Source organism: Ooceraea biroi, chromosome 3, assembly GCF_003672135.1.
Source record: "Ooceraea biroi isolate clonal line C1 chromosome 3, Obir_v5.4, whole genome shotgun sequence".
Lineage (NCBI taxonomy): Eukaryota > Metazoa > Arthropoda > Insecta > Hymenoptera > Formicidae > Ooceraea > Ooceraea biroi.
The window spans coordinates 673,413-687,653 of NC_039508.1; the positions used below are offsets into that span (position 1 = coordinate 673,413).

Here is a 14,241-nt window from a genome sequence, read left to right on the forward strand (position 1 = left end):
TACAAAGTCAATAATGAATGCATTGTTCATTTTTATCAATTTCAGATTTATTGTCTCGTACATGCGTGTACACGTGAATTAAATCTCAAGTAAAATTTGCATTAAACTTAAAACTTAGTTAAACACGAGGCTTCTTGTTATCTATATACGCTGTTGAAGCTTCACTGAACGAAGCAACTTTAATTGCAACGTTAAATAGCATGCCAGCTCAGAGAGAGCGTTTTTCTTAGAAAATTTACGCTAAGGAAGAGAATAGCATCCGAATTCTCCGAAAGTTTGTTATTGAGAATTCATTCGATGGGTAATTGGAGAACCAAAAAATTGCAATATGAATACTTGTGATGTACATGTTCGTTCACGCTGTCGCCACAATCTGTTTAAGTACAGTTTGTACTAGTGTACCCAAAATAAAGGATATAGATTGTTAAATAAAAATCACATTTAACGAAATACAACGCTGTTATCACGTGTAATCGACTGGTCGTCCTTAAACGGGCAAACTAAGTTGAAGACTGCGAGATTCTTGCAAGAGATTACAACGAATTGTATATATGTCTCTATCAGATATATATATATATATATATATATATATATATATATATATTATATTACATTTAATTAAAACATTCATTTTAAAGAACGAACTTTATTTTTAAAAATATCGATAATCGTATCTCTTAATACAACTTGTTTTGCGAACATCGTCGAAGATTCGTGCTCTCGCAATGAACGCGATAATCGTTCTTTCTAAAATGATTGCTTCAATTACATACTGCCAACTCTTAAAAAGTAATATCTTTTTAATTCTTGTTAGCCACTAGCTTAACTACGGATGTTAAATTAAAGATAAGTCGGCAATTATCCTTTATTCGGAATGTCTCTACATCTTGAGATGCTTCAACAAAAATAAGCTGTAATACAAATAAAGTCATGGATGATCAAGAAGAACATCGACGAGGTCTTTATTTACACCTTAAATATACCTACACTTAAATCTTGATGCTGTATGGAAACGATAACTCATAGCAGTTGCATAAGATTTGAAAAATGCCATGGAATCCTAATTTATTCTCACGTGATTTAGTTGGATTTGGAAAAGAGTGTCGAAACAGATTTACTTAAATTTTATCCCGTATACTTGTCATGACAGATCATCGTCATTTCAGATTTTGATGATCTTAAAATAAAATCGGCTTTTTTGAACCGCGTTTAAAGCAGTTTACCGGAACTTTAGCGTATTTGCTTTAAAATTTCCTGCGGCATCCTTTCGCGAAACAAATCTATAACGACGCGAAACGTCAGTTCGTTCAGCATCTATCGCACCCTGGCCTAGAGACGTCATCCATATCAGTCCTTTCTTTTTCGATGAGGTATTATTGATGTAATGTGTATTAAAAAAGGAAGGATCATGAGATCACAACTGCTCGGATTCAAAGGCCGCGTTATCTATGCCATTCATCATTTCGGCCTTCTGCGTGCTCTTCTGCGCGTCCACTATCCGAGGAGTCAACATCTTCACACCGTGATCGGCCGTGTCCTCGTTCTTGTGATTGATCGCGGCTTCGGGTTCCTTCTGTTCCTTCAGCTTACGATCCTTTCGGTGTTCCGTGTACAGCCAGCTGATTAAAGATACATAATGTTACACGATTATAATTTGCGAACTCAATCCAGACAACCGTTATCTCCGCGACCGTTTGCTGTTAGCACACTTTGCATCCTCTTAACGGTTCAGAATTCGAGCCATGCGTTTGTGGGAGGATGTTTTCGCTTAATTTGACTCGATGCACGCGTGCTTCCCGAAGTAACGGTCCCCCGAAACGACTTGTGTGCCGATCCTATTGTCAACGAGTGATAGGTGAGAATTTTCTCTCGCAGGATACTCACAAGAATGCAAATACTGCGGGCATTGTCATGCATCCACCGGCGATGAAGAATGTCCCGGGGAACGTGTTCATGGTCGCCGCGTAAATGGCGCTATACATGGGCCCGTAAACAAGCGGCATCAGGGACTCGCACACGCCGAACAGGGAATTAACTTTACCTGCGGAATTACGTAATGCTACTTTCAGCCTCGTAATGCTACTTTCAGGCGGTCGAATAAATAGTGTTACATCGAAACCGCGTTCGACGAGGATCGCTACAGCCGGGCGGCTGTACAGGAAGGTCTTCGTTAGCTGTACGTGATGGCGGAAAAATTACTAGCGTCACCACGTAAATGTATAATTCGGCGGCCGAATTATCCGATTTACGCGATTCCGCAAGGCCGCGCGAAGGTGAAGGAGTTCCGAGGCTCGAAAATGCCTCCAAGTGGCATCATCATACTGATATAATGATCATAATTCTCATAGCCGAGCTAATCTCTAAAACGCGTGCCTCGTGTGCCTCTTCTCATTCAGCGCTTCCAGAATGATCCGTCTGATGTTATCTAAAATGTCCTTCTTCTTCCTTGATTGCTTGAACAAGGCAGTCTCTTGTTTCTTTATATGACAGTCTACTTGACAATCGTTTTTACCTTTCTTACGACTCTAGAAACTCATGCAAACTCCATAAGAAAGACATTGCGGATGACATGAGGAGGACCGTCACTTATCGTGCGCTTGCTTACCGAGTTCATCCGTAGGCACGAGTTTCGAAGCTATCGACCGCATGGCGATGAACGATGTGCCGTTCACGATCTCCACGATAGCAGCTGAAACACGCGTTACAGTATCCGTTATTGGATGCACTTGCCAGAGAGTCAGTATGTGATATATTTGATATATGTAGTTGTTACCCTGATATTTTTAAGCCGTTTTAAAAAGACTGACCTACGTAGACCATCCAACTGGTAGTGGCGAACGCGTAGACGAAACTTGCTAAAATTTTACTCGTGCAGCTCATGATACCCACGATCGCGTCGTCTATCTTGAGAATGTGGCTGAAGATGCCAACGGAGATCGCGGTTCCTGCGCATCACAAGAATATCATTCAATCTCTTAGCGAAGCAAACGGTGATCGACGGTTACTCGACTGATGATCTTTGCGAAAGGGAACTGATAGCGTGGAAGCACTCATCTCGGATCTACCAAAGAACAATCCACGTTCTCCGTCCATGCTCGGGAGAAATTGGATCGTACGTTAAATTCGCGTGATCTACATCGGCAAATAGAAAGTTTTTCGCAAACAGAAAAATAGAAAGCCCACGGAAGTGCTGCACGTGTACGGTAAACGCGAGACGCGCACTTTATTAGCGGCAACATTTAATCCGAATCACATGATCGCGGAACGCCTCGACGAGCCTCCGATTATTTATATCGCCTGCTCGCAACAAATGATTGCACTTTCAAGGATTGCAATCACTGCCCTCGCGATCCGTTAGAATAAATCGATGATTCCGCTTAGCAACGATATTTATCCTTACGTAAGATACGCTGCCCGTAGTTCTCATCCGTTCGCGAGCACAAAAAGGCTTGATTAACTTAATGAGCATGCAGTCGTTACGAGCATAAAGTTAACGGATACCTTCGATTTGCGCGAAATGACAGGCAGAGAAGATTATTTCCTGCGAATAATCGTGCGCGCATATTTCTGCACGAGAGAACGTATTTCGACGTACACGTTTCTGTCTCAAAAATTGTCAGCAAAATAACAGTGAAGAACTGGGAGAATTACTTGCGTATCGTTAACGAGCAACATTTTCGTTTGAGGCGATTTTCTTACCGATTAGATTAGTTACCATGCCAAACGTGGAGAACATGCTGAACTTCACTTCGTTCCACTTGTATCGGTACCGCATATAAAGATAGAGCACCGCCATTTCGCCTGAAAGAAAGATTTATTGTTAATATCTCTATTGACTGTCGTGATCGCTTTCTCTGCTACATGCATATCGGTTCAGGAAGATTTTATCGGATTAAAAGTATTGATTGACGTATGTAAGAATATAAAAAATTTTAGACGTAATCTCCATTATCCAGTGACATGCTACTATTATAATATTTTAGTTTTGATGTCTGTCATCTGAGGAGGGCACATAACACAACGTATTGTTTGCTCTTTATTAGCTATTTATTAGCGCTGTACGAACGGAAATTTACATAATAGCTTCGCAGAATCTCGGTTTAATCAAGTTTCCATCGAGGCATTGTTGCTGTTGTTCGCACGAGCTTGATACGTGTTAAAGATAATTGTACTCGTATCATTCAACATTCCGGATCTATCCAGCAAGAAATCAATGCTGGATGCAGCTTCGACATTTTAGTTTCTAATAGTTTTCTCTTCTTCATAGATAGTTAACATTTATAATTTCTACAATTAAATTTGTACATAAAAGTCACGTTAGAGGCATTAAGAATCAATTAGGAAATGCCTGACGGGTAAAATGTCGAAGATTTAAAAATAATGGAGTTGATTCACCCTGAATGTCTCGTTTGCATTTTCAGTTATAATCGCTGAAGTCGTTAACGTATGGATTTATGACTTGCAATCTATCTCTAAATGAACGAGCTATCAGTACACGCAGCTTGCAATAAAACATCCTACTTTACGAGAATCTTGATACTACAACAATATTTAGGTGCAGCCAACCGCAACCGTTTTCAGTGTTCAATTACAAACGATTTTCGACGATTACATCGGCAGCAATTAGACCAACAATTGCTTCCTGCTGTAATACCAAGCTAACTGCAAAGGAAGGTCAGATGCAACGTCTCTCTTACATAAAATGATGATCATTCATGAAAAACAGAAATTTGATAAAGATGTAACTGCGACTAATAAATTTGTAATAATAAATTTGTAATAATAAGTAATAAATTTGTCATCTTCAGAACACGTATGAAGATATTTAATACCATTTCTTCAGCGAACTGTATTTGTCAATTTCATAAGAATTTATATAAAATTCATTATTCATCCCATTAAAATTGGTCACATTGTCTCCGGCGTGTGACCGGATATGCCTAATATACAACTTCGCAAGATCATAATGAAAACATAACACGATGTGACACAACTGCACTTTCACCGCGTATGTTTCTGACGAGCAAAGATCTGGAATTACGTCGCAATATGTATGATCGCGATTTCTGCCACGTTAACGTATGCGCATGCATATGTTACCAGCAAGACGTTGCATGCAGGTAAATAATGTTATTTCCCGTTTGCTTGTGTGCGCTTATCCGTCAGTTTATCTGTACGCGTGATCTACTGGAAAATTTTGAGAAGTTTTCATATTACGGAATTCACAGAAACAAGTGCTTCATAGAATAATTCTGCGTACGTCATTTGTTTCAGACTTAGCGGGAAGTACGTATTATACATGTCACAATAATTGATTCCGAATTGTATCCTTCTCCGAATAGCGATGGAATATTAATTAATTCTGATTGATATTAATTTTTTTAAATATTGAAGTGCCACTCTTGTTACGAGACATTAGGAGCTGCTGAGCTTTAGTTAATGGATCCTGTTTACGTGTCCGCATTATAAAAATAGATCTGATAGGACCGAATAGATGTTAATTACATTACTCTACTAGCGAGACGTGGCCAAGTGGCTGTGACAACAATGGGGGAATTAAGAAAAGTAATATCTCGCAGAGTCGTGCAGGTATATCCGCGTTAGGGCATTCGAAATCAGGAAGACGCCTATTATACGAAATTGTTATAAGCGTGACGACTGCTCGCGTCACTTAGCAGCTAAGATAATACGTACTAATGCGTACCCAGACATTGTAACGACGCTACCTATATAATTAAATTGTAACAAGGGCATCCGCGAAAATGTGCTGAAATTGTGCGTCGTCGCCGTGCCGAGCGCGCACGATCGCATTAAAGTCGCGACAGCGCGCTGTAACAAATGCACGCTAATTGAAAAATTGAATGATTCGAGTGGTCGCGTGCTTGGACAAGCCGCCAGCTGAAACTGGTCGCGTTGTTACCGATACCGTTCGGCATTAATACTGGATATTGACAGATGTTCACTTAACAAAATCCAGCGCAGCGTACAATTTTGCAATAACATACGAGGGAGAGATTGTATAAATATCGATAAAAAAATATCTACTGAAATTATCATGCCGCATTCGAGTATGGATGTGCTTTGGACATTTATTGCTTTGTTTGTCAATTTCCTCTGTACGGCAGAACTTGCGACATTCGATGCAGCGCGATATTCCTCGTTCACGAATGTGCACGGAGAAGTATTTGCATGCGTATAATTTCATGCAAACGTATTTATCGACGCTTGAAAATACGTGAAATATTCGTGGAAGGTGTGCCAGCACATATCGAAGTGCTATTGCACGTTAGTGTGATGTATATCTAGTTTTGTGTGAGCACATGTCTTCTCTTACTTTCCCCTCGCATACGATATATTCACAGTGTCGGACGCAAGTAATTACTGATGGGAATGCGCACAGTTACTGCAACGCTAGTAGCAAGATTAACGAGAGTTACGAGTTTTTACCGCGCCGCGGATGCAGACGGATAATGATGAATGTATTTCATTTTTCATTCTGCGATATTATTAGCGCCTTTTTTTCATCGAGACTTTTAATTCGACACGATTTGTATTCCTAATTATTTACAAAGTATGTAAATTATTCAAATTTCTTACGTATCTGTATTTTTAGCTTGCATGATGTGACTAAGCATTTTATAGTATTCATACATTATGTTAGGAAGACCTGATTAAAATTAATTAAAAAATCGTGGTGTATAAATTAAACTACCATTAGTACACATACAAATTTGATTCACAGCAAAAAATTTATAGCAATTATTAAGCAACATTACTTTACAAATCCATTATTTATGTATCTATTACTTATGTATCTAAAAATCGATTTAAATTTCTGAAGAGCTGTACGTCCTTAACAGCTGAAGATAGCTAGAAAAATTGACTATGGAAGCACGTATTTCGAAAATACAAAGCAAAGCGAGCAAAGATATCAGAAGTCATGAATTACACTATAGGAATTTTTTTCGTAACGCGATGAGTCAAGAAAAGTCGAAACAAAGGTTTGTAGTGAAAATGAAAGAGTAATATCAAAGATATCTTCAAGAATGAAATGCATAGTACTAGCACATAATCTCTTTCGGGTCTTGACAAACTCAATTCTCTTTTCGCCTCTCCAGAATAAAATAAAAAGAATGCGAGAAAAGTTTCTGCAAAAAATTCCTCCGTTCGAGCAACTTACCGTAAAGAGGTCCGATGACGACCATAACAATGACCATGAGCACGATTACCCGCTTCTGGCGATTGTTCGCCCCGTTTTTGAACGCCACGCGAAATGTCTCCTTGATGTGCTTCAACGAGAAGAAGTCCAAGATAAAGGCACACACCGAGGTCCGCTTGCCCTCGCTCGGAAGGATCTTCCTTCGCGAACGATTCGCGAGCACTCCCGGCTCCTTGATCACCACTAGGCCATATACAAAGCTCAGTACGTAACACACCATCGAGATCGAGAAGACACCGTAAAAACCCAGCTTTTTGTACAGTATCCCCGATAGTGCCATGCCGATCGGCACGCCGAGCGACAGGAAGACGTTGGCCGCACCGATCCTGAGCGTCCTCGATTCCACGGACGTGATGTCCGCTATGTAGCTGAAGATGCCCATGAACATGGTGAACCAGCCGCCCGTTAGCGCGGGCCACACTGCCTCCAGCACGACCACCTCCATAGGCAGCTCGTAGAACCAGTAGGTGCAGGCGATGAGGGTGACGCTGCTGAAGAACTCGCCGATGATCGGCAACAGCATGCAGGGCTTCCTCAGGCCGGTGCGATCGCTCCATGCGCCCATGAACAGGATCAGGATCGTCGGTAGGGCACTCTGTAGCGGCGTCTTCCAGGTCTGCATACGCGCCACCATCTGCTGCACCGCGGTCTCCTCAGCTTCGTAGCCGGTGGTGTTCCTCGCGGACAATGCCGAGCACACCTCATCCGAGTAAGCCAGGTTCACCCGGCAAGCCTTCTCGAGGATGAGATTCTGCACGGCGAGCGAGGAGAGCACACTCGGTATCACGTAGCACGCGACCATTGGCTCGACGGTGATGTTGCTGGTCAGGAAGGACCATTTCTGCCGGAGGCTCATGGACTTCCAGGTGATCACGCTGTCGGGCTTGTCGACCGGGCATGTCGCCTGCTTCTTCTCAGGCGCGCCGATCGTCGTCGTGATCTCGGACATGTCTCTGGTCTTGGGAGAAGAGGATCGTTCTTTTCACACGGGTACGAGCAGGGTCATACGAAGTTGTCTCTCTCGAACGTCCGAATATGTACGATCGCCAGTTCACAAATCATTGAGTGGGAAGAATTCGGCGTGACGCGGTGATGGGACAGTCGGAGGATCTGCCTTGGGCCTCGAAGAGCAACTCGGATCTCGATCGTTCAGCCCGTTCGGCGCGCGCGCGACGGAAATCGCACAGTGGTCCCGGCTAATGCACCATCGTGCATTACGGGATCGCGTTGCGGCTTGCCGTTGTGTCCGTCTCCTTTCTTCGCCGGTCACCGCCGGTACCAGCAGCCAGCGGGGGTTCCGCGCCGCCACGTTCCTTTCCTCTGCTCGACCTGGTGGACCCGTTGGTGCCTCTTGCCTACGATCAGCCTGCGGCGCCGCTCCTGCGAGAGATTTCAGCGCGCGAGTTGATCCACCTTCGTACACATCCACCTAGGCACTAAAGCGCACGCGACGTCCCTCGGGGCAACGTCGCCGACGTTCTCGCGCGCGCTTAATCGCCGCGCTCCTACGAGCGATCCGTTGCCGACCACCGCGCGGCTAATGCTCCACGAGCGCAACACTCCTCCACTGCTCCGTGCCGCTTCCGATTCCGCTCCGCAGTTTTCGGGTCAAGGTCAGCCCCCGACGACGCTCGCTCTCGCGGGGCCCGCGGGGGCCCCGGGGTCTAATTTCAGTTGGCGAGCACCTCGCTCTTATCACTTTTCCTTTCCGGACCGAACGTCAGGAGCATGGCGATTACCTCGACACGTGAGTGACTTCCGCGATGGTGCATAACGCGATGGCTCACGTTTGCCGACTCTTCCCGCGGAAACGCGCCCTCCCCGATGAATGCCGCGTTACATAAAGCCTAATCCGACCTCAGCTGTGACATGTTGATGAACGGACGACGCATCATGATTATCGTGTTCATCTTCCTACCTAAAGAGTACTTATTCTTGCGCCGGCGAATGATGATCCTCTTCGGCTTCATGTACGGCTTCACGATTCGACGGAACATCGTGTACCTCCCTCGTGTCCCCCAAACGGTCTTGATTTCCGCCGGCCGACAACTGCGCGTTACTGCACGTCGAAGGATATAGAAAGTGTCGCCGTTGAGTAACACGCTGCGATCCCAAAACTTAATGTCAAACTCTTGCGGGCGAATCACTTCGCACCCAGCTGATGTCAACAATTCCAGCGCAGATACAACTGTTCATGAAACAGTACGATTAGCTTGCGCCTGTTTTATTGCATAAGCTTTCTTCACCGAGCGATCCATCCGAGTGATCAATCACGTGACCTTCGATCATCCGCAACACCTTCTTCTTGTTGCGAAAAGTCTTCGCCGTCACGCTGTCAGACAGCAGCGATCATTAATCTGACGCTGTTCGAGCGCGTGTTTCTTCTTTCACCAGGAACGATGCGCGGATAACGTTGGCTGAGCATTTTCGAGCTGCCGCGCGATTTTTCCGGCATTCGAGGATTCGTTGGTTGCGATGGAAAAGGAGAGGCCGTCGTCGCGGCTGCCGGCGATCGCGTTCCACGGTGTCGACGATGTCGAACTGGATGGCAACTGAGCGTAAACAGGGAGCATCGTCGAATCGCTGCCGCGCGTAACTCGACGAGGCGCTGTTAAATGTGACAATTCGTTGATAAAGTAATCACTACGACGCACGGACCCAGCGTTCTACAGTCGGAGCCTATTTTAGACAGGGCCGTCCACCTAAGTGCCATTATCCACGGCGGTGAATTCGATGCCATTCGTATGGCTCGGCCGCTCGTGACGAGCCCGATTTGATTATCGCGTTTTTGCTCGTGTAAGGAGGCTCGCGCGTGACGTTCTCCGCGATTTTCCGCGCCTTGCCACTGCCGTATCGCTCGGTACGCGTTGAATCCCTGCGAGATTGCTCGTGCCGCTTCATCTCGTTCAACCGGACACCCTGATCGTTCCAGACCCAGCGGGGGTTGAGAGAGATTCTCGAAAACGCGCCGCGGACTCCTCGTGGTCCACGATGCGAAATCGCGCGGTCGGCGAGCATCCGCAAGGTCGCGTCCTAGCGACGAAAGACACCTAGAGGCGGCCCTGGCTCTTAAGTCGATCGTATGACGTCGTCAAGTGAGTAATGCTCGCAATTCCACAGCGATGCTTATAAAATATTCGATGCAGAGCTGTCCGGCACTTCTGTCTTGATATCCGAGCGACGAGGGTGCGTCGGTTGGTCGTCATCACCCGAAGAGCCGTCCCCTTTGGTCTTCATGACGGCCGTGGTTGCGACACGAGAGATACGGTTCTTTCGCGGTGATCAACCGGTTGTTGACGCCGATCGACAACGGTTTACCAATACTTTGTAATAAGCTACTAACTACTCCTACTATCGCACTACCACCACCTCACCACTACAACGAAAAGCGCTTTGCTTTACGGAGTACTCGCTCCGTTGAATCGCCGCTTCGAGGATCATAGATTTCTAACAATAACCAATGGATACAGTTAACGATTCCGATTCCGCGTATATAAAGCCGCTTTCGATTTTTTTTTCTCTTTATCTCGCTGTCGAATTAAATCGACAGAAACGATTTCACTTGTTCGCATTCTTTTTGTTCGGCGCAATACGCTTTTAGGTCACCTGTTTCGTTTATTTTCTGTCTGCATTGCAAATAACGCCTGCTTAAACAGTTAATGCTACTCGCGCTAACGAAGAAATAAAGGAGAAAGTAACGGTAATTTCCATTTCCGCAGTTATGCTGTAATTATAATAATAATAATACATTTGGAGAAATTGAAAATGCATTTAATTTAATTAATGTCACAATATTGATCTTATTATATATCGTAAATCGTATAAATATTGCTAAGTAATGAAATTCAATAATATAAATAGCTGATTGTTTCGCTTGGATAAGTCATTGATCAAAAGAATCAGGCAAAATAGTTACACAGATATTTGGCCATTGCATTTTAATCCTTACAAAACGATTGAAAAAACGATGCTCTTCTCTCGCAATAATTTTGCCACGCAAATCCTTATGTCTTAACAGTTTATTTGGAGGTTGTTGCTTAACTAACTCGATTAACTCTGACCATGTATGAGACGCGCATTACACCGAGCATCTTCAATCGAGTTAATGCATGACGAGCACTTCGTAATCCTTGAATGATAGCTCCTCGCCGTCAAACGGAATGTACAGGCATCCGTGACTCGGTTGTACCTGAAGAAAACATTTTTGCATTTTTAAAGAGTCACAGATATTATATCCTTGCGCAAGAACAGGACCGCGCAGGGAATAGGAATGAGCGTCACGTACGAAATCGCGTGTCAAAGAATACAAATCGGAGAACGCTCGAGGGGCATCTCAGATGTCAAAGCGAGTTCCCCGTATTTATGACACGTGACGCACGTGCGTTAATCATCGCGGTGGGCCCTGAAAATCGGAACTGCCGAAAAGACCGACCTTGCCGATCGTTTGAGATCCACTATGGAGGACACGGCCAACGTACAGGGGTTCTCCATCCGCGGTTTGACCGGCGATCACCGCATCCTCTGGCACCTCACCGTCTCTGCAGAACTCCCAGGCGAATTCGCCCTGGCAAAGAATCTACAATTGAAGGAATTATTTATTGGGCAATGATAATTAATTGTTTGAGATTACGTCACAGGATAATCAATCGAAACGACACCCGTTATCGTTGTTTTTCGGCAGAAAATTATCATATGAGAGATAGAAGAATATATCGTCGAATCGGTAAGTCCCCTAATGGGAATCATATCTTGGTCACTTCCGAAGAAAGCCTGGTATCACGAGATTATCTGAAGCTAATGGCGATACGATTAATCTTGGTAAATTTTGTACTTTGGCTACGTACCACTCATGCCACGTTACGTAACGGCGCAATCGCTTTTAATCGCTGCTACAGTCAAAGGGCCACCAGTAACGATACTGGTTTAGACTGGTCGACAAAGTTTTTACTTCAGCAAATTGTTACGTTCAGCATAATTATTGGGCTAGATAAACCGACTTGTTTTGTGCAGAAATGTAAAACTGAGAGATACATTTTCAACGAATTTAATTTCCTCACTGGAAATGTAATCATTGGTAACTTTGATGATTGTCTTTCTTTACTACTACGGATATATATATATATATATTAAGTAAAAATATGTTATATATATATATATTAAGTAAAAATATGTTATATATATATATATATAACATATTTTTACTTAAAATATTTTAACTTTTACGTTAAAAACGGTGAATGATGCACAAATTTTGATTCAATGATTGCATTTTCGTGATATAAAGAAAAAAAACATTCGACTGTGTTTCACTTACTTCGAAGTTATCTTTGGGATGTTCCTCGCCACCATGACAAACGTAGGCGACGTTCTTGTCAGGAATTACTTTCGCTGGCAGCAAGTCGCCATCGTGAAAAGCTCTGCCGACGTAAATCGTGCTTCCGTCACAGTCGCGGCCGCCAGTGACCGCGTTTTCTGGCAGCGATTGAGTGCCGGTGCGACTTATCCACCTGTAGGCTGCAATGACAAAGGAATTAAGCAAATTAAATAATTTTAAGTTGATTATTTTTTTATCTCATTTTCAAGAGATGAAAAACTTTATTATCTAAAGCTTAGTGAGATCTCTTCGGTTGTTATGCTTGTTAAACAATTGTTACGAAAATCATTTTTGTCAAAATTGTTGAATTTCACTTTGGCTTTGTGAGAATTTATTATGCAAAATTTGATCTTGGGCACATTTTCTAAGAAGTGAAAAGAATTTTTCTTGTAACTTAAACTATCAGAAAATGCTATCAAACTTTTGTAATTATTTATAGTAATTGGTTTTGATATGATTGTTAAGTTATAGTAACTTTAATTTTATTTTAATGAATCTTATTGTACATAATTTTATAAATATCAAGTAATTGAGAGGACACATAAAACGAACATGTGTGTTACGTAATATTAAAACACACCTATACTGACATTTTTCGTACTCAGTATGATAACACTCTTCGAGAAGGTTCTTGTAATCGATGATTTCATGTACCACACACATATATATTATCTTTACCATCCGTATGATTCATAAACCAAGCAAGTTAAGTCAAGCAAGTATTAAATAAAACTGAATAACAAAATATTTCATATATTTTTTAATCAATCTTGAAATTTAACATCTCTCAGATTTAATCTTGTCGGGATAAAAAGATTAAAATAGAATGAAAAACGCAACAATATTCGATATATTAAACGTCAACCATAGCAAATATCGACAGCAAAATTGAGCGGAAAGACTGATGAAATGATTGAGAGAGCGGGAAGTTTTGCAAGAAGCAGAGAATTTAGTATCCTTTATTTTTACTATTTTAGCACATACTTTAGAAAGGCAATATTTTCGCTTACCTGGCATTGTGGAAATCGATTCAGCACGTTCGAGGCCTCGATACAAGATGATGCTTATCAAGTCTGTTCGCTGAGTTAAAAGCTCGCGTAATCTTATCTCTCACGTAATCTTATTTGCCGAAATACTTCACTTCTTCCTCTGTCACATATTTTCTCTCTCTTTTTCTCTATATATAATATACCTTACTTGGAAGAAATGAGAAGTGGCGATATCCCACGCCTCTTATATCCGCCCGATATATATTAACTGGTAAAACTATTTTATATAATATCAGTACGTAAGTTCTTGATAGTATTTTATTTTCGATAAAATTCCATTTACCTTACTTTTTGCGTAGAAAATCTCCTTTTTCTGAAACAAGTTTTCAAGAATATATGTTTAATGTAGATATTTTTTGCAAATGATACTTATGCACCAAAAGATAAATTATTATATCACATTATATTTATACGCAACAGAGAGATAAAAATTTGCAGAGATAAAAATTTTATAAATATATTTTATTAGAGTCTAGTGCACAGCGGTATAGTTTAACAATAAAGTATCAAATGAATTTATAATAATAATTAATCCTGAAAAATAACTAACGATTGCTTTTATCGATCGCTTCCAATCCAAGTTAAATTTGCATTACTGT

The 14,241-nt window shown here is 42.3% G+C and overlaps 2 protein-coding genes across 2 annotated transcripts; both read right to left on the reverse strand.

Moving 5' to 3' along the window:
- Positions 1-25: 25 nt before the first annotated feature.
- On the reverse strand, positions 26-8,168 carry LOC105277429 (solute carrier family 46 member 3). The gene is made up of 6 exons (XM_011335785.3): positions 7,181-8,168; positions 3,700-3,801; positions 2,808-2,945; positions 2,606-2,689; positions 1,885-2,041; positions 26-1,619 (listed from the first exon to the last, which is right to left on the reverse strand). The coding sequence occupies exons 1-6, from the start codon at positions 8,166-8,168 to the stop codon at positions 1,415-1,417; spliced, it is 1,674 nt and encodes a 557-aa protein (XP_011334087.1). The 3' UTR covers positions 26-1,414.
- Positions 8,169-10,971: 2,803 nt separating this feature from the next.
- Positions 10,972-13,708, reverse strand: LOC105277428. The gene is made up of 4 exons (XM_011335784.1): positions 13,604-13,708; positions 12,534-12,733; positions 11,652-11,795; positions 10,972-11,408 (listed from the first exon to the last, which is right to left on the reverse strand). The coding sequence occupies exons 1-4, from the start codon at positions 13,608-13,610 to the stop codon at positions 11,322-11,324; spliced, it is 438 nt and encodes a 145-aa protein (XP_011334086.1). The 5' UTR covers positions 13,611-13,708; the 3' UTR covers positions 10,972-11,321.
- Between the last annotated feature and the right edge of the window lie 533 nt (positions 13,709-14,241).